The 26159-nt window shown below is 42.2% G+C and overlaps 1 protein-coding gene across 1 annotated transcript; it reads left to right on the forward strand.

Annotated features, from left to right (window-relative positions):
* Positions 1–62: 62 nt before the first annotated feature.
* On the forward strand, positions 63–24888 carry cfap61 (cilia and flagella associated protein 61). Its single transcript, XM_041064654.1, has 24 exons — positions 63–205; positions 665–815; positions 1102–1178; positions 1570–1637; positions 1734–1854; positions 2272–2404; positions 3297–3488; positions 3748–3845; positions 5100–5139; positions 5499–5635; positions 6071–6197; positions 7136–7213; positions 8041–8247; positions 9226–9354; positions 11056–11183; positions 14591–14683; positions 15202–15370; positions 16136–16313; positions 18793–19085; positions 19835–20162; positions 21306–21388; positions 22082–22293; positions 24113–24203; positions 24645–24888. Exons 1-24 carry the CDS (start codon positions 63–65, stop codon positions 24813–24815), a joined length of 3447 nt encoding a protein of 1148 aa, XP_040920588.1. The 3' UTR covers positions 24816–24888.
* The last annotated feature ends 1271 nt before the right edge of the window (positions 24889–26159 follow it).

Genomic DNA, 26159 nt, shown 5'->3' on the forward strand with positions numbered 1-26159 from the left:
TTTTTTTCAGAGAGGCTAACACGACAGTTGTGTCTCTGCGTTAAAAACCAGTCCAGGTGAAGATGAGGACCATAACTTCAGACAGCGGTCAAGAGGAAACTGTGACCGTGAGAAGAAGTGAATCAGCGGATGCGCAGGGGATTGACGGCCTCATCAGCCCCTCAGCTCTGGCGCTGTTTGGGAGGGTGAACGTCATTCACCTTCTGTAAGAAAAACTTTTATCTGAGCATTTATTGAAGTCGTGTAACAATTTTATCTACCTCAACACTGAACCATATTTAACAACCATACATTTTTTTGGTTTATTGAATTTACCGTCATACTGTTCAGAGTTGCACTCATTTGCTCTTATTCATTGTTGACAGTACTCTTTGCATTGACAGTAAAGTTTAATTTTTGCTTTAAGTGTAGTTTGAGATGGTTCTGTGGATATTTTGTATTTACATTGTGAAATCTTGTCACTTTTGGGATAATTTGTAAACACAGCTGCTGTTGTACATGTGCTAAGCAGCAAACTTTTAGCATTTCCGAACTGTAAGGCGCACAGGGCGTGATTCATTTAAGTACATCAGAATTTGAGAGTCACTTTGATTGGTAGTGGGACAATTAGAGGATAAGCATGATTTTCTGCTTATTGTTTCTTTTCTTCTTTGTTGATTTCCAGAGAAAAAGCCAACCTGGCTGTGACCCTGGCCAATGAGAAGGACGACATCGTGGCCCATGCTTCCTTCTTTGATCACCCTGTTGGAGATTTGGTGGATCAGGCTCACTGGGAGCCTTTCCTGCAGAAACACTTCAGTGCTGAAAACTGCACGGTGTGTATCAGTCATGCATTCAGACAATACTGCAAAGAGCTGCTGATGTAGAATTGTTTTTTAAAGATTAATACTGTTTATTAATCTGTTTATGGAAGCTAATGCTTTTAAATTATGTGGGACCACATGGATCTTTGGCCCCAGCAGAGCTAATTTGGCCATATGCCCATACTAACACCTTTTCACCATTCAAAGTTTGAAGTCAAGCTACTTCTTAGATCAGATGATATGAAAGTGAACTGACACTTGCACTGGAGGAAATTGGCTAATTTTTTCCCCTCTTCAGCCTTTGAACACGCTCTTCCTCCACCTTTTCGTGGCACAGACCAATTTTGCTACAGCAAGTGTAAAGGAGATAATGAGGTATGAAAAGATAAGGTCATATGCTTTCACATGCTATCTCTTCTTAAAGTTCAGTAGAGCTTGTGCAGTTTTTCATGGTTTTGCAGGAATCTGGAATCTTCACTTTCCAAATTTCACTTGTTTGAGTTCCTGTGTCTTTCCACAAGAAATCATCCGAAGCATAAAAAATAGCCTTATATGTCAACGCATGTGATGTGAGCTGATCCGAAATGTAAACTGATAAACATGACACTGTCAGGGTTCAACTCCAGAATGTCACAAATATTAAAAATAGTAGTTATGATGCTTTAGTTATAAGCGACCACAGAATGCAGATCGATAAAGTTCTATACAATGACTAATGTTCTATACATGCTAAATTGTAATTCCCTCTTTATACTTCTTTTTACAGGACTGTCTTTAATGCCATCACAGAGCTTGAATACATCTGCCTGGTCAGCCCAAACATCAGCGATTTAGGTGAAGAACTGCTTCAAATTAAGTTTTTCTTTCACTTTACGAAACTCAGCCTTGTGACCTGTGTGTGTGTGTGTGTGTGTGTGTGTGTGTGTCTAGAGCCAGCACTGGATGACATGTTTGAGCCGTTGCAGCGCCTGACTGACCCCGGGCCACAGTGCTTAGCATTAATCTGCCGCAGACAGAAGCACTGTCCAAGGCTTCACGTCCGCCCTGCCAGGTGATTCCAGATGATTCCTCGCTGCTGACATAGCATCAGGCTAGAAAACTCACAAACGTGTGTATAGTGCACAGATGTCTCAGTGAAGAGTGTGGACATGCATGTCACAAACTGACAGTTAAATCTGCAGTCACTGAGTCTTTTGGGCACTTGGGGGCAGATGAATTTATATTATCTCCTTATATTTTACTCATGGTAAGAAAACAGTGGCCCATTGCCACATTCAGAAGTCATAGAGAAACACTATAATCCTGTTTGAGACATATCTGTCTCTTTAACTCACAAGCTGCTCCTCTTTCTTCACCAGCTGGTCACTAACTGTGTCTGTCTGCTGTTCGTTTCCGGGCAGATAGTCTACAGTGATATTGGTTGGTGGAGCTTTAAGGTGTTGGCTACAGCTCTTTTTGTGTATTACAGGGTTGAAGACCACGATGACATTATGTGCATATTTGAACAGCAGTCAAAACTGCTGTCAGTCGTCGATCAGCCGTACATCCTGGCAGAACTCATTGAAGCTCAGAATGAAGTAAACCGCATGGCTGTTTGTGAGGTTTGTTCCAGCTTTAAGCCTTAATTGAGTTTATCATGCCTGGTTTGTGTGGTCTTATATGAGTTATGTGCCTTGTTCCCATTCATTTCTGATCCACTCTTCCATTTTAAAAATAATGTAATAGCAGCTCTCTGACTGATTGTCAGAAACCCTGCTGGGGTCCGTTCCCTTGAGACCCGGGAGACAACAGATCTTCTCTCGCCTCCCCGCCAGTCAGGCTGACATGTGTTCATGGCAGCATATGGTAGATACGAGCTGATACTTGGCCAAGACATGCTCTCACTGAACATATTGTGTCCAGACATCTGAAGCATTTTGGGCTTTTTGTCTGAATATGCTCAGCACTCAGAGAACAAACAGTCCAACATTGCCCAGGAGGGTTGGTCTGTTCACTCAGCTGAACGCCACAGATTATTTCTGTTATATGTAATTTCAACAGTTTCTGTTTGTTATTTTCTCCTCCTGGAACATGTTTGTTACAGAAACGTCTGCTTGTGCTTTATGACAGAATCTCACTGCAGCATTAGTTCGGTAACTGTTCTGAAACTTTTAGTCATGTCACATGATGTTTCTCAGCAGGTGGAGTTTGCTAAGTTGTCATGGAATTGTAGATGTTTGAGTTTACATTTTTTTCCGAGCACCTCCTGAGGGCTTCTTGTCTGTGTTGACTTGAGATGCATCTGCTTGATTTCTCTCAGTAGCTGTTGCTGCTCATGCTCAGTTGTTCTTTTGCTGTTCATTGTTAACAAAGCAGAAAGCTGATTACTTAGGAAACAGCTCTGACGCAGCAAGTGTTTAAAATAGAAAATGGGAAAACCTTAAGTCACTGACAGAAGGCTGCTGGATTATAGACATACAGTATAATGAGAGAATGACTGTGTTTTCTCCACAGGTTGATGGAGTCGCTGTTGGCTTCATCAGTGTTACTGCTGATGTTGATTTGAAACAGCTGTGCAGCAGCTTTGAGCTCAGTGAATTCAATGGTTTGTACAAACTGCAGCAAACAAAACTTGATGTTGCTCCTACGGACCCAAGAGAAGACGAAGGAGAACCGAGACAAACCCAAACCTCCGCTTCACAACAGGTAACTGAACTGTCAGCACTGATCTCATGTCACCTGTGTCCGATAAATCAGGACGTGGAAACTTGGAGTTTCCCCACAGTGTCTTTCTGTCTAATCACTGCTGCATCACATCATGTACTATTGGTGTTAAAGTGATTTAAGAACAGCTTGTACATGAAAACTCTGAGGTATAGAGGGGACATGTTACGATAGTGCAGCAGCTGTAAACCATATAATCTCCAGTCTTCACGTTTTGTTGTTACTGTCATTCTCATCTCAGCCGGAGGAGATGCAGTCACCTGGAGCAGGAGGGTTTTCAGAGAAAGCCAACGCTTTCAGTATTCAGTTCTTCGTTATTGACAAGAATTATGAAAATAGGTAAGATGGAAATAATCTATGTTTTTCTTATTCTCAATAAATCCCATGAAAAGACCAGAACCAACCAACCGACAGTGTATCTTACTGACAAGTACTGGATATTTCTTATTCCGTTGAGTGAGTTACACTGGGTGACATGTTCCTTCATCACCATGAACACTCAGCGTAGCTTATTTTGATTCGGTCACACACACACACACACACACACACTCATACACTCACACACACACACACACACACACTCACACACACACTGTCCTGCTGCTACAAATACTCACAAATGTACTTTTTCCTTCTGTTTGACATCTTTAGTCGGAACTAATGGACTGAGAAACACAGACAGAGGAAGGAAGTCAGAGTGTTGAGACATGGAATTACACATTGCTGGTTTTTGTCTTTTCATGGGATTTAGATTTGTTATTAACAGGTAAAATATCTTTGAAAGCTAATGGACTGAGAAACACCTTTTGTCCTTTTGTTATTATTAAAATATGGAAATAAACGTGGTATCTGCTGGAGTCTGCCGTTGCAATTAGCATTTATTAATGGTTTTTCCTTTATTTATTTTAAATCAAAGTGCACAGAGGACATTTAGGAAATCAAGTCTTCCAATTTAACCCAAAGTTCCAAGATAATTGTATGTTTATAAAACATTTTTTGACATATAACATGATAAGAAAGCCATGGAAAACACAGACTAAAACAAAATACAACAACATGTTGGACAGAAAAAAAACTGAGATGTACAGTACAAAATGAAAGCAGATAAATTCTGTCTGAATTAATGCTTTCTACTTCACTAATATCAAAGGTCAGATGCCACAAATCCGTTTTTAATGGAAGTATATTTCAGAAGCTTTCAGTTTTTCCCCTTCTTTTTGTAAATGTTTGAGGTGGTGCTCCTGCAGCAGTGGTGGCAGCCGTCCAGTGTTACATCAGTCATATGCTGTGTTAAAGCAGGGAGAGTGACTGTTAGTTGGCTCCTGCTGAGCTCCTCTCACCACCACCTTACCTCCCAGCTGTTACTGAATATGGAGTCGATTCGCTTCCTGCCGAGAGTGAACATGTTATTAATGAGAGCTGTGCTTAAAGCGACAGCGAGCTGAAGGCGAGAAGTTGAGCTGGAAGCAGCGGGCAGATTGGTCGGCCAGTTGTTCCACCACACTGATCACCAGCTTGGCTTTGATTCGGAAATTGGCACAGACACATATTTTCACTTAACTTCCCTTTCCTCTTTTATTTCTTCTCTTCCAGATCAGTGGACTTTATTCCATATGTATTCCAACTTTTCCCTGTGAGTATCATCTTTTCATGTTTGACGCACTGGAAGATGTTTTCTACCAGACAATAAGTTTCTGAGCTGTAGAAACGGTAAATAATTCACGAGATAAAGCAAGAGATAAAATAAATACCCTTGTGTCTGTGAAATGAGAATGAGGGTAAGACTTGTGCTAGAAAAAAAAACATAGGTCCCAGTGTGTAATTTTAAAACCTGGATTCCTTTACACATCAGGAGGAACTTTGGTTTCAGCAAAATTTATAAAGTTAAAGATTCCTGAGAATTTTTTTGTAGAAATTTACCTGTATATGACACGTTGGATATCTGCACAGTGGAGTGTATATGTTGGTACGTGTCGTCCATGTGTTCATCAGGACCTGGATTTCTGCGTCACCACAGTACCGACTCTTTCTCCTGAGTCTCTGCTGCTGCAGAGCTTCCTCAGGGTGCCACCTCGTGCCACCAGTTCACTGAGTCACGAACTCTACGTTTTCCACCGGGCTGGACTAAGGTGGGTCGTCCTTTTAAAAAAACGTTTCAGCATTTCATACAGGCTGGTTTCCAATTATATGGAACTTTTCTCAACTGTCATTCCTCAGCCGTCCACCAGGTGCCCCCAGACTTTCCCTCCTGTTCCAGACATGTGACCTTCCCCTCACACACCTGTTCTTAGTTTCCCAATTATCCAGCCAGTTTTTAAACCTGCCTGTTCCACCTGCTTTCTGCCAGATTGTAGTATGTTTCAGTGTGATGTCCTTTGTGCCATGGGCGTCGGTGTTGCCATCTTACCTGTCTGTAAGCCTTACTCATTTTCACTGTTGCTAAAGTCACTTCACTGCATCTGAGTCCTCCCTGTCTGTGAACCTCTGTGACGCACTGTTGGGCTGCTGTTGTGAGACCAGTGTGCCTCTCACTTTATCTTCGTTGTGTGGTTGTGTGGTTGCAGGCCTGTGAGGGTGAGGCCAGCTGTGTCTGCAGACCGGTCTGCTGTCTCTGATCTGGTAAAGGGTCTGACACTGAACGAGTCCTTGCTGCAGGACCTGGACTGCTTCTATGAGACCCGCAGTGACCCGGTCAGTGAGCACACTCATACCAGCACATCTGGTCTTCACCTCCAGCCACTCCACACACTGTTTGGGCCGTCTTCAGACAGTGGTTATGAAAGATGCAGTACAACACTGCGGTGCTGCTGAACTGCTTTGTGTTATTTTGACAGGTGTCTCTATTATTTTGTCCTCTGCATTCAAATCAGTGAGTGCAGGCTGAACAACAGACACAGGTCTTTTATATATCACAGCAGTTCAACACCACCACAAACTGCAGCCTCCAAAATGCTCACACAGTTGAATCAGCACCTCTTTAACACAGTTTCAGCACAAACGGAACATTATGACCTTATAAAGTTATTACATTATAAAGCTTCAGATGTCTGTTAATTATCCAAGTTATTTTAAATCGAGGAGGTTTAGGGTTCAGGTTTTTCCCTCCACAGTCTCCTTCTGCCATCTTTTCAAATATAACTCAAGCTAATTTAGCTACCACTGCTAAAATATATAAAAATAAAGAAACTATATTAAACATAAACCGATTTTCTCCCAAACACAAACCAGCTTATAACATGGTCTGTTTCTAAATTTTGTTTTGGAGAAAATATCAGTGTTGTAATTCTAACCGTGCCCCCTTTAACTTTAAAATGAAATGATGATTGTTTTGGACCATGGAGTTTGACTCGAGCCGATATGGTGATGATTGTCCTGGAATAACGAGGAATATCGCACTTATGCCAGGGAACAGATTGGTGAGAATTCAGCTGAACAGATTTTCCTCTCTGACTGACACCCCAGCTGTCACTGCTGCAGCTCCAAAACTGATAATTACTTCTCAAATGAGAATGCAGCCACTTCATGTGTATTCATGGCACCGGACTCAGCTTGTGCTTGATCTCAGAAGGTGCATTCAGCTCTCATTCAGTTCAGTACACACATGTAAATGTCCATGTATTTGTCTTCAGGCCGGGGTGCCGCTGCAGGCCTTCGTGGCTCAGGTGGACAGTCAGGTTGTGGGGATTGTGATCATCAGAGATGAGCAGGTAGGTGCAGTTTTCTAGTTGATGTCCTCAGTTGAACCAGAAATCGTTGGAGAATCGTTGGTTAGAGAATAACACCACAAAAGTTCTGCACAATTAAAGATATTATCATTAAATGTCATTTTATCCGTGTGTTGAATTTAAAAATTTTAACCTTCATGTGCACAATATTCCTCTTTACGTGGCTTAAAAGTTCGATAATAAACTTTTCCAGGATTGTCTGACAAAAACCTAAATATATTCAGTATCTACTGTTTCTGTCACTTATCAAGAAAAAAATGTGATGTTCCTGTTTGTCTTTTTTTTATATATATATCATTGTAAATGAAATTTGTTTGAGCTTTGGACTGTTGGTTAAATAAAACAAGTAAATATTTCAGTTTGGGTTCGAAAATTTTATACACAAAATTATTAATTAAATATGATGAAGAGATGAATCTATAATGTAAATAATCATGAGTTGCTAATTGCTCCAGGGCTTTATTGAGGCTACATCATATTTGAACTAAGAAAAGAACTGTGGAATTTAGTCAATTAGAAATTTAATTAGAATGAAATCAGATATATATTGTACATTAGTCTGTATGTATTTTTGTGTAATTCAGCATTGACAGTATTTTTCATTCAAGAAAGAAAATGTTGAAAAACCTGACTGTAATTTTATGCCAGAATTATCAGCTTTTGTTTGGTTTTATTTAAAAGGAAGAAAAACTTTATTAAACAAAATAGAACTAAAATAGGAAAATATAAAATACAACAGTTTGTCCTGGAAATGTCCCTCTGTCCTGGAGTTAATCCACAGAGAACTGACATGAATCTGTCTCTGTCAGGACGTCGAGTACATCCGTGCCCACTACAACATCGAGAACTTCATCTATTTCAGCCATCACAGCTACGAGGAGCACGCTCAGATACGCCACTTCGTCCTCAAACCCTCCTTCCAGCACTTCACCAGACACTTGTTTAAGGAGGTCCTCCGGCTGGCTCACAGATCCTGCCTGTACCACAGAATCTACCCCCCCAATCTCAGCCAGGAGGTGGGTGCACAGGGACCTTCGGGCCCTTGCTGGCCCTTCATCACCGGGCCCCTTCCAGCCTGTGTGCATGTCTGCTCAGATGTGTATTGTCATTAGTCATACACTGCAAAAAATATCCTTGATGGCGAATCATTCAACCGAGGCGACAATTTCACTTTCAAGAATGTTTTTTACTCAGATTACATGAATATAAAACAGGCAGGTAACTCCAGGTTAAAGGAATTTTATTCAGGAAGATTAGAATGATTTTTTTTAAATGCCTCAGACCACACAGCTGTTTTCTCTTAATTCTGATGAAACCAAAGAAGTTGAAAAAAAATACACCTGATAAAAATCTGTTTTTATATTTTGGTAAACGTTTAAAGACGTGAGATCTAATCCTGAACTCCTGTACTCCAAAAAGATAAAAAGCTTTAAAGGCATCTTTACTCTGCTGGTTAAAGCATAAAATAAAGTTAAATATAAATCAGTTTCAAGTTGTAAAAAAAAAGTTGAGATAGAATTTGGATTTTTTTTTTGTGTAAAGATGTTGTGGCTTTAAGCAGGTCATTTTTTGCAGAGTGTGGCCCTCAGCAGACTGCTGTCCCCGGGGTCAGGGCAGCAGGTGCCGACAGTGCTGCCAGCTCCACCTCTCCACACCATAATAAGACATTTCCTCGACGTGTAGAGGCCTCCACTTCCTCTGCTAATTACTTTCCACAAACAAGCACCAGACTGGGAGATGATGATTTGCAAATAGAATAATGGCAGAAGATAACCAGAGAATTAGCTCTGCTCGGGCAGTGGATGAAGCTTTGAGTGATGTTTTCCAGTCGTAATCAGCTCATATCAGAGGCGTAAACCTTGCATCATCTAACCTTTTCACCGGGGCTCATTATCACTTTGCCTCCCGAGCCCCCTCACTGATGCTGTTTAACCTCCGAGGGGATTTTCTCTCTCTGAGCTCACTGACACTGTGCCCTCTTCTTCTGCACTCAGAATTCCTGCGTCCACCATCTGGATTTTGTCCTCAACTGTGCGGTTCCCGTCCGCCCGCGACGCCAGATCATCTACCCGCTGGAGGAGCTTGGCATCAACGCCCCGTCCAGGCACATCACCGAGGACCAGGTGGGCACAGCAGCAGCTGGCTGACAGGGAGCAGTCTGCCAGGGAATGTAGATGAACTGACAGAGGGAACGCAGCAGGGTGTTAATGTGACCACTAGACGGAGCTGTTTCAAAAGGGAAAAGCTTATAGTGGCCCCAAATATGGTTCACCTAATGGTATGGAGGGGAAACTCCAGCACAGAATAAAACACAGTATGATGGAATGATTGGAACAACCATCTTCTGATTTTAAGATACTGTGCTTTCCCAGTCACTTCAGCACATAGTGTCACTTTAAGAAGAACTTTTTCTTCTTTTTTAATAGAAACTGAAGTATCTGGCGAAAGAGTGCCCAGCTCTGGATGGTTTCCTCTTTTGTTTAAGTTGTGCCGTGGTCTTAAATCTTCCAAGCCGGGCTGATCGTAATGTGGCTGTGATTTATTTTAATGTCCTGTACTTCAAATATTTACCACATGTACCGCAGCGCTCTTTATACCCGACGTGTCGCCGTGTACACTCACATGTTCATTTCACTCCATCAAACCCAGTCCTCCCCCTTCGGCTCGGTGACACAGCGGTCATGATTTCCAGGCTACCGTGCAGATAAGAGCTTCGCCTCCGAGCTTTGCCTCTGCCTGCTGATGGCGGCCTTGGGAAGATTAATCTAATTTAAAGCACCTGTTCCCTCTCTGTCAATACAGGATCATATTAAACAGAGCTGTGGTCATTGTGTGCAGGAAAGGTGAGGCATCTCCAGTGTGATAAGAGCTGCTGCACCTGCTCCACTGCACATGCAGATGAGACAGGAGCTTTGTTCTTGTGATGACCTCATCTGGTTAATTCCTGCACTATTCAGATGGATGCATGTAGGCATTTAATATGCTTCCATAACAAATGCAGGGTTGTTACATATAAAGTAAAACTCATTTGTGTCATAAATGTAAAAATACAGTATCTGCATGACACAAGGATTAAAAATCAACATTTATTTAATTTGTTTTGTAAATATTGTTTTGATAAATGTATTTTAATGGCTCACTTCTTTAGGAAATAATGACCAGCCACACACAAACATATCTCTGCTGCTGTCTGACTGCTGTCAGTAGCAGTGATCTTGTCCAGCTTTTCTATTCTCTCCTGCTGTTGTTTCATAAAATGAAATGAAAGAACTTGTGTTTGTGATATTTGCACACACACATTTGTTAAAATATATAGGCTCCTTTGTCAAACCCTGAGCCAGATCATCTCTCTGTATGTGACAGATGTTGGGCATGCAGACCCTCGTGGAAATTATTTGAATATTACACAAAGGTTAATTCCACCCTCGGGTTTCCCCCTTTTTTTTGCTTGATGCTGTTCTGATCCAGCAAGGTGCATTGTGGGGCCAATCTGCCTAATTATAGATGATGAAGGAGCCATTAGCTGCCTCAGATCACTGGGCGAGGACCAGAGACGCTTGGCGGTGAAGGAATTGGGAAATTAGAGTGCTGTGTTCTAGTCATTCCAGTGGGACTTTGAAACTGTGGTGGAAAAGTGTTCCTTAACTGTCAGGTCACATGTCTGACCCCTGAATTTCCATTTAATAAGAAGATGAAGTGATGTTTTTTTGTGAGCACATGAATGTAGAGCAAACACTTGTTTAATACACAAACAGAAAGAGAAATTCCCAGTTTGAAGTAAAGCCAGTGAATGTGACAGACCGTCTTCTCTCTTTCTGTCTCAGGCACCGTTTGCTCTCAGCCTCATCAGCAGAAAGTTAACCATGGAGCCAAAGGTCACCATTAATGCCAGGACTGTGGTGGTGGGGGCGTCAGACACGGGTTTATCTTTCCTTGAGGTGCTTTGTTTCTGGTGAGTTTGCCTCAGAACGAGATGCTCGGGTGTCATTTTTCTCCCAGATGTGCAGTAGATTGTGTGTACTGGCCTGACTGATAATGCTACAGTCTTTCCTCTGCTGGATTTAACACGGACAGATTAACATGTTAGGGAGTCGTGGGGCAAAAATTTGCTGCCGGGCCCCCAATTAACCCCCTCACACACACCTCCCACCATCTGTGCATTGTGTGTGTAACCTGTCATCACCAGGTTCCCATGAAGGACAGTGCACACATCAGGCTACACACAGCATCTTCGTTATTTGCTCAGAAACCAACCAGTACTTCTATATGTGAAAATGAAATAAATGACCTGGTCCCAAGGTTTTCAGGTAGTTTGTTGAGATTTGATGGAAGGATGAAGCCGATAATACTCTGTCTGTCATTCTTCAAGAAATCTGATGGGAAAAAACAAGGAGTTCATCCAACTAAGTGAGCCCTAATATAAAGGTGTATCTAGGAATAATTTGTGCTGCATCCCAGAACAGAACTGAAATAGGGCCAGGCACCAAAATCAAAACTAATCCTGAACCAGAATTTCTGCAGGCAGAGGAAACAGTGTCTGTCTGAATCTGTCAGTAACTGTCTATATGTATAACACAGGCAGGTAACAGAAGGACAGTCACTTTTATCTCCAAGAGCCAGTGAAAACAGATGAGTAGCTTCACACTCCATGTGGCTGAAAACACTAAACAGTCTCCCATGAAGAGCACTGAGATGATTCAGGAGGTTATATAGACAGCTGGCAGCTGTTATAATGAAAAGTATTCACATGATCGTGTTTATCAGCGATTCTCATGTGTCTGTAGAGAAATACTCCACAGTGTCCCCAGAAACCCAAGGAGAGCTGTCCCACACTAAAGCCTCTCTTTCATTTCTTTATCGTCTTTTATTCCAGGAATTCAATCTCTGGAAATGTCACTTGACTCTTGGTCGGACATCTAACGTGTTTGCCTTCGTCCTGGCTTTGTGAGATTAACCGTTCCCGAAAATAATAAGAAACACAGGGCGGCTGATTCAGAGGCCGGCGATAGCTGCCAGGCAACCAGGGCTGTTGTTTTGTGCGAGTGAGATCTCACAGCTCACAGGGCTGCTGAAGCTGGCATGGCACCGGAGCCAGGGTGGGTGCGTGCAGCTGCCTGATGCCTGGCATTCAGGAGGGCCAGCGCTGGCCCCCTTTAATTAGCCACTCCACTGTTTCCCCCCGTCAGGGATCTGCTGCAGCGATCTGTGTTTGCTGTCACTAATGAGTTGACTAATGAGACAGTTAGTGTCCACTGAACTAATGGTGAGGCGGCGACACATTGAGAGGGTGAATGATGGGTCAGTTTCGGCCTGCTGGGGCCCCCCTTATCAGCCCTGCCCAAACGTCCAACCCCCCCCCACCACAGCTTTCCATGTGCTCAATGAATCCAGCCCAGCAGCACCAGCACCACCTCCCAACTCCATTACTGACTGGGATGGGGTCAGACAGATAAAGAGCTCTGCAGCGGCTCGGCCCTCTGCTCGCCGCGGTCAGGCTGCAGGGTCACCACGGCCGTCTGTCACCGGCTGATAACAGAGCAAATCCAGAGCCGCTGATTCAGTCACATCCAGACACCAATAATTGGCCTTAATGCCTCAGTGCTGCACCATAAATCCACCTTCTGCCACAGATTACCATGGAAAGTTTGACTGCAGTCATTGTTTGATGTTTGGTGTGATTATTATTATTATTATTATTATTATTTGCATGTTCATGTCAGAATCTTGGATCAAACACCGCTGATGACACAAAGCTGAGGCATGACAAAGATTTTTTAATCTAATCTGTAAACACTTAAATCTGAAATTCATTTTCACGTGTTCATTTTGCTTCTCTCTACGAGCGAGTGTTGTACATTTTAGGGAATAAATTCCATAAAATTTTCAATAAAAATAAAATCAACACCTTCATTGCTAATGAAAGCAATGATCTGTAATCATGAAATAGGAAATAATTCTAAATTCTAAATTGTGAAACCATTTATAGATTTAAAAAAAAAAAAACAGATGGAAATGTCTGTTTTTGTTTAATCCGTTGAATCACATACCCTAAATCTAGTTTACAGAACTGTCCACACTGGTCTAATACAACCAGTTACGTTAAATCAACTGAATCTCTGCTGGCTGACAACTTTCTTTCATCTAATTCTTGGCACATAAACCCATATTGTGCAGTGATATTACTTGTGTGTGTCCTTCTGCGTGTCCGGTCAGTTCATCAGCATTTTGGTGTCTGGTGCTGTAGATCTGTGCTGGTGGGCGTTTATTTAGCAGGAAGCAAAGATAAGAACAGAGCAGGAGGTGATCAGAGGCGTCAGTGTGATAAGGCTGGACACTGCAAGGTACACACTCTGCTATTCACCAAACGTAGGAGCTGGAGCTGCTGTTATCAGCTGTGTAATGTCCTGTAGGCCAACACAAAAGAGGACATTTGCATCACAACAGGTGGTTTTCTATTGTGGACAGTAAACACAGGAGGTAGGAAGGCATTTCAGGATTTTTCATGCTCTGAGTCCACAAATGCATCAGTAGGCTGGCGACGTTCCTCCTGAGAACGTTTAAAACAAACATTTAACATCTGAGGTTCTGTATTTACTGTATGTTTAAGATGCATTGTGCTTTATTGCTTATTAATCAAAAAGGGAAATTCCACATGTCTGTTTCAATGATAAATCACTGGTGGATTCATCATTTGAGTTTTACTGAAGCAACTATCTCCTACACTGGAGGAGGAGTACACTACCCCGTGTTCATCAATCTAAACAATTATATAGGAACAGTGTAAGCTAACACTTTGGTCATAAACCATAGTTGACTTCTTTTTTTTTAAGTTATGAAGGTTACTTATGTTTTTAATGAACTCAGGTAACTTACTCCAAATTCTTGCATGACAGACTTTAAAGGAAAAAAAGGAATGGAAGGATAAAGGTGGAATTTTTCCCACTCTAACAGGTGAGGGAGATACCAAACAGTGTGTACACCCCCACATAGACCTGGGAAGAGCTCTATGAGCCAGAATAAGTGAGTACACCTGTGTGGGTGTACCACAGGCGTGCAGAGCCTTTAAACTTTCCTGTTATAGATGGAGCTTTTCTCACCGAAGAGAGTCAGACTGTCCTGGCACATGAAGCCAGGACAGTCTTCATTTTCCTCTTGAGATGACTGACATGGCTTGATGATGACTGACATTAGGCAGGCTTTCTAAGCATTGTTACACATCTCAGGATGAAGAATGTAGCTGTTGCAGAAAATAAAGTTGTCCTTCCCCAGAGAACATTCCTCTAACCCTGTGTCCTCTAAGTATTCTCTGTATTCTGTGAAATGCACTCATGCTTTTCTGTGTTGTTTGTTCTCTTGTAGCCCTCACCTGAAGTTCAACAACCTGACCCTCATCTCAACACATGGTTTCCCCGGCGACTATAACCACGAGGACCTCGGATTCCTGTCCACAAGGTGAGTGAGACTAACAATGTCAGATATGAGCATAGAACATCATGTTCTGGCATCTAACGCTGATATCAGATGTACCGCAGCATACGATGTGTAAAAGCATTTACCCTGTGTGGAATTAAAGTTCACATTCACAGCTACTGCTCGGTGCTCTTTCATGGTGATTTCCTTTAAAACCACAAGTGGGATCAATAAAGTCGGCACCTGTTTTCACCATCCATGTGGGTTGTCATGAAAATCATGTGGTGGTGGATGGACGTTGCCGTCCCTAGAGCCATGCCGTTAGTGTGGCAATAAAATCTGTGTTGCTGTGTTTTCAGTCTATTACAGTGGGGCTAAAAATGTTTACACACAATAATATGGTAATGCTTCATTTTCAAGCCATAAAAAATCCATAGTCATCGATGATGTAACAGGCATTTGAGTTGTTTTTGCCCCACTTTTAAAAAATAGCTTGAAGAAAAACTGATCAAGCAAAAATCTAAGTTTCACACTCAGTTACTGTGTTTTCTGTTTCCCAGTCATGCATACAGCAGCAGAGACTTGGCCCAACTCCCTCTGCATTCCTGCATCAGTGTGATGACTGAGAGGATGGTGGGCATCAACAGGAAGTCCAAACATGTCCTGGTGTCTAGTGGCGAGAAGGTGCCTTACGACCACCTCATCCTGACTACAGGCCTGCAGTACCAGGTGAGACGAGCTGGCGTGTGGCTTACACAGAGCCTGTGCTTTTTACACATTTGTCATCTGTGTGCTACAATCCAGGCTGATTAAAAACATCTGATTGTGAAGTACCACCCGGTATTTGAAATATGGAAATTAAAGAAGGTACATCATCAGAGCTCTCCAAAAACTGGGAGAGAAAATTTACTCCTCTCAATACTCACTACAAAGTGACTCTAAAAGCACCGGATGTGTGGCACAGTCAGCGCCTCCCTCTTCACACTACATTATGTACAGTACATATCAACCAACAACAGAGAAGATGGCAGCTGCGCTCAGCCCACGAGAGCCTGTGAAAGGTCAAGGTTTCAGTCCCTCAGTCAGCTGCTGTTTGGAAACTGGATGTGTCATTGTTTGTTATTTACCTGTGTCACTGTACCTGTGTCCACCCAATCAGATCCTGTGGTCCGTCCTCAGTTTCTGCAGAACAACCCATTCAGCATCTTCAAACATAAATTCCAGGCCAAAGAAAATTTTAGCTCACTCCAGCTGCTGTACTGTCACATGCAGTTCTTCATCATGGTGTAAATGTTCATATCTTGGTCCATAAGATTTTGGACCTTAGCTGTTGATGCCTTTTTCAGCTTTCTACAAACAAATCACCGTAACCTGTCCTTTAGCTGTGCTCATCATCTGTGATTCATTATGTTTGTTTTGTAATCCTAACCCCGATGTGTACGTCATCAATCAGTTTGGATATAATTGGTCTACTTATGTCATGTGATGCTTTAGGTGCCCTGTCCCAGTGGTGTGGATCTGAGCCAGCCGGTCACAAATGGCCAGCTGCAGACTGGGTCCGCTCACCGCAGATACACCGGGCCCGTTCCCTCCAACCTCTTCACCCTCAACGACCTCTATGACTGCACGGCTGCTCGCCGCTGGCTGCGTGCCAACTTTGTGGAGCTGGAGGGTAAGTGAACACCTCCCCCATACACACACACACACACACACTGAGAACCTAAAATTTATCTGTAGTAGTATGTCATTACTCAGCCAGTCAGCGCTGAAGTGCCCCGGTATAATTAGCAGCTAATTAGCTGCAGAGAAATCTTTCATCTCTGTGAATCAGGTTGGCCTCTTCCATCCATTTTCCATTATCATATCACTTTCTGAGAGCCAGGCTTTTCAGAGCAGGAAAAAATACACAGTGTCATTAAGCAAAATTAATCTGCTCCCAAGGAATTGTGCAGTGATCTAGAGTGAGGCTTTTATACATACTAATTAGTTGATCCCAGTCATAAAGGAACACCATTAATAAATGCAAATTGCAGTGGCAGACTCCAGCAGATACCATGTTTATTTCCATATTTTAATAATCACAACAAAAGGAAACAGAAGTATATGTAAATTTTAGTGCTAAAGCAGAGCACAGTTATTTCTGTTGTGTTTCAGCACGAAGCTTTCAAGGATATTTTTCTTACTGACAACAAATTCCAAAAACTATCAAACAAACAGGATTAAACGCTGCTTTGGTTCGGGACTATTTTCAGCAGCAGATTAATCCACATTTGGTGCTGTACTGAGTATTTGTGTATGTGGGACTGAGTCAAAATAAACTACAGTGACAGTGTGTGTCTGTGTGTGTGTGTGTGTGTATGTATGTACCCACTGTAACAGTGGATCACTGATGTGTTTTAATAGTTTGTGGAAACAGTGGAGCTCTGTGGCTCAGAGGAATAAGATATGTTGATGTGTAGACACACACGTTATTTACACATCAACCAGAGGTTTGGGTCTTTTCATGTTATGAAAAGAAAAATATAGAACAAATATTTTTTCAGCCGTTACCTTCGTGTTGTTTCTTTCTTATGAGATAAATCTGTCTTTGTTACCCACACAACACTTTTTGGATCTTTTCTTTGAATTTGTTGACCAGGAAGAAAAATACCTTGTGGTCTCTATGTTCTCTGTGTGTACAGAATATTGTTTAATGTAAGAGTAAAAAATAACAGTGACAGCAAATGGAAATAAAAGTAAAACAAGTGCTTTGATGAAAAAAAACTGTCCTTTCCAGGGACATTTTAAAAATTTTAACGCTAAAGCACTGTGGCTTGACTCTCCCGTGTTTTGTAGACATGACAGAAACACGTTTCCTTGGGCAGCTGTAGAAGTGGTGATAGGAGTAAACAGGAGAAGTGAGCAGTGGAATATAGATTTATTGATCACAGTGGAGAAGCTCTGTGTTCTGGTGGCCTCGATGGCTCAGCAGCAGCAGCAGTAATGTTCAGGACCATGGACAGAGACAGAGAACAGCAGCTGTTTAAAGCTCAGTGTCTGTACTGTCGGTTTGCTTTAAAGCTCAGTGTCTGTACTGTCGGTTTGCTTTAAAGCTCAGTGTCTGTACTGTCGGTTTACTTTAAAGCTCAGTGTCTGTACTGTCGGTTTACTTTAAAGCTCAGTGTCTGTACTGTCGGTTTGCTTTAAAGCTCAGTGTCTGTACTGTCGGTTTGCTTTAAAGCTCAGTGTCTGTACTGTCGGTTTGCTTTAAAGCTCAGTGTCTGTACTGTCGGTTTGCTTTAAAGTTTGTATGTTCTGTGACACGCTTTCTTATTTCTCTCCATGCATTAACCGTATGGTTGTGGTTCAGGACGTGGAGGGCCTCTTTCAGAACGTGTAGCTTTTCCTTTCCTCTCCCACGGCTTCCAAATATTGTTGCCTGGAAAATTTTGGATTGAAAAAAGCAAATAATTTGTATCATGGCTCTGTAGTGAAAATAAAGAGCTCCTTTGCAAAATAATGTCTTTTTTTTTTTTTTTTTTTAAATCAATGCTTCATGGTCACTACTCACTTTCTCTGATCGTGGAGCTCTGTATTTTGAATATTATAATTTTGTAAGATAAACATCTGTTGTCTGTAAAATCACAAGTAACCACAGAGCACGGAAACTGAGAGAAATGAAGCCAAACTGAGTCTTTTTCAGCGAAAGTGTGATTATTGCAGTGTGTAGTTTGCTTCAAAACATTTGTGTGTGTGTAAGAGAGTCTAAATCCTAGTCATGAGTTTTCACTTCTGTCATTCATGAACAGAAATAGCAGCTGCTCCTGTTTCAGCTGTGCCATTCAAAAGTTTGAGAATCATTTTTAATTAGATATCCAGTGTTTTATTGTGTTTTTATTATATGGAACTGTGTGTCGGTCCACCGCTCTGGTTCAGACTGAAGTATGTCAGTACCTATTTGACATATTGCCATGAAATTCTGTCCCAGACATTCATGGTCCCCAGAGCAGGAATCCTACACGTTTTTGTTTTTTGTGTGGATTAGTTCTCTCAGCTGAATTTTTGTTGCTGCTCGGATTCTTTGGGAGCTCCCTCTTTTTGGGAAAATGTTGAAAAACTTCGAAACACCATGAAAACACTATGCTAACTGTTTCTTTTTCACTGTTCTCCAGATAACGCCATAGTATACGGGAACAACATTGATGTCTACACCACAGTGGAGACCTTGCTCAGCCTTGGCATCCATGGATCTCGTATCCATCTAGTCCTCCCACCCTCTGAACCTGGTGTCTCCTGCTTCAGTGACCCCGCTGTGGAGAAAGCCGTGGCGACGGCCGTGGAGAAAGCAGAGGTCCACGTCCACCATAACTGCCTGCTGGCCCAGATGAACAACGGCGAACACCCCGACCCTCTCACATCAGTGTCATTCACCACCGACGCAGAGCCTCTGTATCTGCAGTGTGGTGTAAGTCTTTTCACACCAGCCAAAGATTCTGGTGACTTTCAGAATCCACTGGATGATTCTGCTGCTTAACCAGTTATTAGTGTTTCCAGACGAAAATGTTCTCCACACAATGAGGGGTTACCGGCCAAGGCATCTGGTAGAGCTGGAAAAGATCAACAAGCTGAATTCACCAGCTTGGGGCTGTTGGATGTTAATTTTCCTCCTGGAAGCAGACTGTGTTTGTTAAGCACAAAATGAAATGATTTTGGTTTGTTTCCCATTTTCATTGTTTCAGACAGTAGAGGATTCTGCATCCTGGTTGTGTCTGTTTGTTTGGTTTATCGTTTTATAATGCTTCACTTTATAAATGAAGCACACTCTACATGAGAACCTGTGCTCCCTATATTCTCTGTGTAACTTCTGTATGCACTGTATGAAGACACAAATAGATGCAAACCACCAAAAAAGACACAAAATGACAAACTGGGTGGTAAAGGTCTTCTCATCCTACTTTCTGCAAAAATAAGAGAGTAAATGTATTTCCCAAACTATTCTGTTAACAAAAAGACACCCTGCGATGGATGGATGGACAGACTTTACCGATCCAGTGATGGAAATTGTCATGGCACAGCAGACTGACCGTAACCACAGAATTAAAATTAACACTACAACTGCTGAATTGTAGATCTGCAGATACTGAATAGAAGAATATTCAGTATATCTACATTAAAAACAGCATCAACCATAAACCTTTTTTTTTCATCTTCCAGGTGTTCATCAACCTCTCCAATAAAGGAGTCAACTACGATGCCTTCAAGAGCATCAACAACTCCTTCCTGGTGTTCGACAGCAGACTTGTCATAAATGCTGCTTTCCTCACCAGCGACTCAGCTGTTTGTGGTGCCGGACCTCTCACCAAATTCTCCAGGTCCTACCACACAGACGAGTGGTCACATGCCTGCTTCAACTCAAAGGAAGTGGGCCGGTATCTGGCGGCCACGATGCTGCCCCTCTTCGACCCGACGCTGGGGGCTGCCGACGAGCCTCCATCTGAAACGGATCGTCTCGTACCGCTGTACAGACAGGCCAAGATTCAAGGTCTGACTCAGCTGGTTGGGTTTTGGTTCTTGGTTTAGGTTGTGAGTTTTAGAGAGAGAGAGATCCTCCTTTAGTGTTGTATCACACAACGTCCTCTGACACTGTTGTTCATCTTTTGCACTGATGATTCAACCAGACTGAACCAGTTTCAGCTGTGAGTCACATAACATGGTCTGAATGGACTGAAAAAAAAAATCAGCTTCACTTCTCCGTCAGCTTTCCTGCTGTATTTTACTCAGTTTTCAACATGTTAACAATCATTTCTAAATAATTATGTTTATCATAAACACAACATTCCTTCACATTCAGCATCAGATCTCATATTTCCATGTGTTTTCAGGGTTTGTCCGTTTACCTCGTCTCTGTCCTTCCTACTGTCCACCCATGTTTTTGTCTGCTTTTATCTGAGAGAATTTGCGCTGCCAGTATTTTCTCATTATGCTTTTGTGAAACATTTTCCAATCTTTCACCCACCCACCCACTGCCGATGTTATTGTGGCGGACACTCAAACCACAGCAGAGCGTAACAATGCTGTATTGTGCTGCTGTGTATTCCCAGAGTAACCAAGGCCACTCCACAGGTTATATAAACACAACAACCACTCTGCTTCGCCCTTCTCACAGAGATGAAACACACATGAACTTTTCAGAGGGATTTTAATGTTCAGGGAGAGCAGAGATGCCATATCACCGCATCAGTTCATCACCTCGGCTCTGTTTTCCTCTGTGGGTGGATGCTGACAGTATAATTTATCTGCTGTTGTCCCAGTGTTGGTGCTTTTGCATGTTTCAGCACTGAAACTAATCTGATTTGAATATTTTCTTCAGATAAAAACAACTTCTTCACTCCATCATTTGACATTTTTGTAACTGGTCTGATGTCTGTGCAAGTCCTCGTTCATCCAGGTCATAGTTATTCTTTGGGTTGGTTTGAAGGCAGCTGGACTTCTTGTTTGAAGCTTGAAGAGACTTTGCCACTCATCTGGGAATCTTCTTCTCTTCTAGAGGCTGGTTAGAGAGACCAAACATTAAAACCCATCTCTTCTCGGTGACGAAACGTCTTCAAGCTTCAAACAAGAAGTCTGTGAATTATAAAAAACATATCACATTAACCTATGTCATGTGTTTTCCCTCTTTCCTCAGGTGGGAAGCTTCCTGGGGGATTTAACTACCTGCACTTTACTAAACCGTCTGCCTCCAACCTGACAGGTCCACCTGTTAAACATGTAAGTTTTTAATGTCTGACATACGTCAGTGTTTGTTTTTCTCTGCTTGTTTCATAATGTAAATGTACCGATCTGACACCTTCAGACTTCAGCTTCAGACACACAGTGAGCATGAAACAGTAAGTTTCATTCTGGTGAAAGTTGTTCCAGAGCAGCACACAGGAAGGGACAGATTATCAAATCTATCCTAATATCCTCCATACAGTATCCTAATATCTGAGCCTAGTTTCCAGACCTCTCAGTCAGCACCCACAGCTCTGATTTTATCAGCACTTCAAACAGACCTGGTTTTGTTCTCACTGACAGCTGCTTTCTGGCAACAAGTGTGGATGAGATCAACGTTGCTGTACAGGTTACTATAAGTCGACTTACTGAAATAACAGCTTTTAAAACTGACGTATTTCTAGAATCAACACGACAAACATTAAGTTAACTGCTAGTAGCTGTTTCTGCTATCTGCTCATGTTTCGACTGATAAGGAATCTGGTGGGATGGATTCATCACTCACAACGGATTGCTTAGGATAAAGTAACCCCTTCCTTCCAAACAGAAATCAGCACCGTGAGCACAAGGCTGAACGAATTAAGTGAAACCAAGTCCAACTGAGTCTAATTATCAGGCTCCGTGTGTCCCTCAGCAGCTCTCCCAAATTCCCAGGTTCTCTCTCTGACTTGTGTGTTCGTCCATGAAAAGTTACAGGACAGAGGGATTGTCACAGGACGAGTGGAGACAGGGAACTACTTCTGTTTGCATCTCGATTGCTACGAGCTGGTGGAGGCGCTCACCTGCTTCTCTCTGAAGCCCCTCCCCGTCTCCAATTACCTGAGTCTGTATGGGAAGCACCAGCAGCTGCTGGGCCAGCTGTTGACCCGCTACCACCAGGCCCAGATCCACGACCTGTACAGGTGGGCCAAAGGCAGATGCTCACTGTTTGTTGTAATTGTCATTATTTCTTGTGTACAGGCTGTTAAAGGAAACAGAATAAATCTCTAACTGAAGTAAAGCCAGGTCATAAATCACCGTTTATCATCAGAGAAGAAAAACTCCTGCATTATAAATAAAAATGTAAGAAGACATTTTTCTTTATTATTGTCTTTTACTGAAGCTTTTTCTTTAGCTTCAGTAACTCAGGTAAACAAACATCAAACACTTACAGGACAATAGATCTGCTGAAATAAGCAGTTTGTGAAACATATGATATCTGTTTTTAGTGTGTTGTCAACAAATCTGCCTCAGCAGATTGGCATTTTCTGCACTGTTATTGTGTTTCATATGGTGTTTCTATTATTCTGTCCAGCCCCTGTAGTAGTATAATTAGATTCATGCAGTCTTGGCCAGTCATCGGATGGAGAATACATGTTGCTGTTTTCGGTGGTGTGCGTTTGATTTTGGTACCAGAGTGTGACAGATGGCAGGTGGTCGGGTTTTTAAAAATAGCCGTTTTCATAACCAGGTTCTGTGGAAATAAAAGGAGCCACTTTCACAGTTTCTGAAGCCGCGTTAAAGCCGAGAGAGGAAATGTTTTCAGAGAGCTGAAGGTGGTGAAGCCCGTGGTCACCTGACTGACGACCCTGCACATCAAAATGACACATAAGAAGAGTGAACAGGAGAGAGGGATTCAGGCCTGCAGTGTCTTTTGTCCTTGTGCTGTCTGTGTGTTTAGTGGTGTGACTTTGGAGTGTGTTAGAGTGTGTGTGTGTGTTTGTCAAACAGCGGGTGACCTGCTTCTGAGGTTTCGACACAAATGACCCCCAGACATGGACGTCTATTGTCCCCCACCTCCTAATCTGTTTATGCAGCTCCCCAATCTGTCTTTGTGGTTGGTGGAGGACGAGACAAAGCGGCAGCCTCCCCGCTGCAGAAGCTGATTCCTCGCTGCCCCGCTCACTCAGCTGACTCGTAAAGTCATTGTGGAGGCTGACAGAGCATCATGAGCCGTTAAAATAATTGATTGACCGTGTGGCGGCTGGGGGTTATTCAGCCAGCACAGTTAGTGTGGCTTCTGGGCATGTGTGTGTGTGTGTGTGTGTGTGTGTGTGTGTGTGTGTGTGTGTGTGTGTGTGTGTGTGTGCGTGTGTGTTTAAATGGTCAGTTCACCCAGATTATGGGGATTTCCTCTTGTGCTGTCCTTCCATGCTGATAACCAGTGGTGGAAGAAAGACTCAGATCTTTGGTTCAGAATTCCACAGTGAAGAAATAATCTGGTGCTAATATCATATATCAAACTGTGTGTTACGTTCACAGATCGATAAAACTGCTGTAGCTGCTCGAGCTGGAGCTTGTTTTATATTTTATATACAGTTGATTAGTTTAGTCCGGTGGTTCCCAGCCTGGAGGTCAGAACGCTGCAAATCTGAGGGGTCATGAGATGATTAGTGTCAGAGCAGAAGGAAAAACACCCCCCTCCCCCTCCCCCATAGTTTTTCTTATTTTTGCATAATTTTTCACAAATGAACTGTTGGTACCAGCTCCGGAGCATAGCATAGCATAGCATAACATAACATAACATAACATAACATAACATAACATAACATAACATAACATAACATAACATAACATAACATAACATAACATAACATAACATAACATAACATAACATAACATAACATAACATCTGACTGTAATCAGTGATTGGAATCCTAAGCACAAAAAGCTGCTGCACGTGTTCAGATCATCGCTGTTTGTTCTTGTGTTGAAAACAGACTGTGTGTCTTTCTTCTTCAGTTTCTTCACACAGAGCTGGTGTTTGGCTGTTTGTCACGACAGATTCTCTGACTTCGAGCAGGAACTCCTGCAGATCTCTACCAATCTCAAGGTCAGTGCTTCAACTTCTTACTCAAAATCAACATGTAGTTTGCACCTCTTCTTCCTTTTTTCTTGTCCATCTGTTTTTCATTTTTCATTTTCTTTGATTTCTTTTTTCTCTTTCCAACTTTCTTAATTCTTTCTTTCTTTTTTGTCCTTTCTTTCTTGCTTTCTATCTCTCTTTCTTTCTTTCTTTCTTAGATTTAAAGATTGAACATACTATGTATGCCTATGGAATGAAAATATATTGGAAAACCAACTTAAACAAAAAATAAGATAAACTGTGAACCTATAAATGTACATGTGTATAAATAACAGATTTATCTGAGGAAACCAATTCAGGTGAATTTCGAGATGGCAAAGAACAAATACCAAAACAGTGCAGTTACAGCATTTTATTTTGAAACCTTTGTTGTATGTGGAACATCAGTCAGGTTCTGTGTTTGTTCAGGACGATGAGTCGAGGCAGCAGGTGATGACGGACGATGACGAGCCAAACGTCCTCCCTCAGGACCGGTTTAAAGATGCTGAGAGTCGAGCTGCTCTGAGAAGCAGCGCTGTGAAATATCTGAGCTACAACAGAAACCTGCTGCCCATGTTCGCCTGCCCGGGACAACTGTGACGCTACAACATCAGCAAGTCAGCAAAGTTTTAAAAACCTCTTTATGCACAATGAACCTGCAGGAGAAACTGAAACAGAAACACACTTTATTAAAATCTTATTCTCACTGAAGAGAATAAGATTGTGGACTTTGTGTCCTGAAGTTAGCAGCTCGGTTGTATCATGGGTAATGTAGGCTTCAGGCTTTGACAGGTGGATAGTGAAAAAGATATTACCTCCCATGAATAAAGTCTGAAACTGCATGTGATAAATTCTTTAGATTTGTCCTTTAATATAATGAATCTAAGAGGCGTTATCGTAGACTGTAGAGACATACAGAACATTTTACTCATTTAAACAACAGGTTAGAGTTTGACCAACACCATCTCCTGCACAATGTTCCAACTGTAACTGAGCGTGACCTCTCCCCTCTGTGACTCTGCAGCAGCGTGACCAATCCCACGGCCCGTATAGTGGCTGGAGATGAAAGTGGATGTGTGGCTTTTTGGAGGGGGAGGAGGGGGGAGGAGGAGGGGGAGGGTGTCACTCTACAGCTGTATGCTAATGAGCCTGAACTGAAGTCTGTCAGGAAAATAACCGCACACACAACCAACATATGTCCTGCAAACAGCTGCAGGCTGAAAAAACGCAGGCGCTGCTGGTGCAGAGGGAAAAGTCACTGTGACAGTTCAGTAATAATCTAACATGTAGAAGGACAGTTAATCTGTCTGTGACACTCAGGGTGCACTGTGTGTCTGTGGTGCTCAGCAGTGTAGAAGTATATATAGTTTAATTTACAGTAACTTTTGTGTTCTTATATTCAAATATCACTGTTTTGTCGTGTCCTCGGTTCTAAATAGTTTATGGATTTTTTTAATGGTATTTTACGTTTGTGCTTTAATCTCCTGTGGAATGTTTGCATTCACAGTATATTTTACACAAGGACTTTATTCGCACAAGGACGTTGTGGTGTTGACGTGTGTGTGTTTCCTCTGTGCGTTTTACCTGTTGGAGCTGCATCATGTTTCATATTCTCCAGCTTCTGTTTTCAAACAGTTCAGTTGTCCCTTCATAGTGTTTTTATGGTGTGACTTTCTCAAAAGGACATTTATGGTGCTTAGTTTTGAGTGAAGTCAGATTACAGCATATTAATGAGTGTCTTTTCTGCATTTACCTCTTGTAGCTGCATCATGTGATTCTCCAGCTGGTGCTAAAGGGCGTTTTTGTGTTTTTGGAAGAGTTTGTTTGTACAGTGAATTTATTTCAACCTGATTCCAGAGCAGATCTGCAGATCAGCCTGTTTCAGGAATTTCACATCAACACTGTGTCCTGAAAAACGAAACAGGAGGAGGAAGGTTGTTGCTT

Source organism: Toxotes jaculatrix, chromosome 19 (assembly GCF_017976425.1).
Source record: "Toxotes jaculatrix isolate fToxJac2 chromosome 19, fToxJac2.pri, whole genome shotgun sequence".
NCBI classification, from domain to species: Eukaryota; Metazoa; Chordata; class Actinopteri; family Toxotidae; genus Toxotes; species Toxotes jaculatrix.

What these genes read in the sequence shown, in the direction of transcription:
- cfap61 (XM_041064654.1), top strand. Translation starts at nt 63, where the DNA reads ATGAGGACCATAACTTCAGACAGCGGTCAAGAGGAAACTGTGACCGTG. An exon ending in AAACCTCCGCTTCACAACAG is followed by an intron (nt 3,489 to 3,747) that starts GTAACTGAACTG and finishes TTCTCATCTCAG; the next exon opens with CCGGAGGAGATGCAGTCACC. An exon ending in CTCGGATTCCTGTCCACAAG is followed by an intron (nt 14,684 to 15,201) that starts GTGAGTGAGACT and finishes TCTGTTTCCCAG; the next exon opens with TCATGCATACAGCAGCAGAG.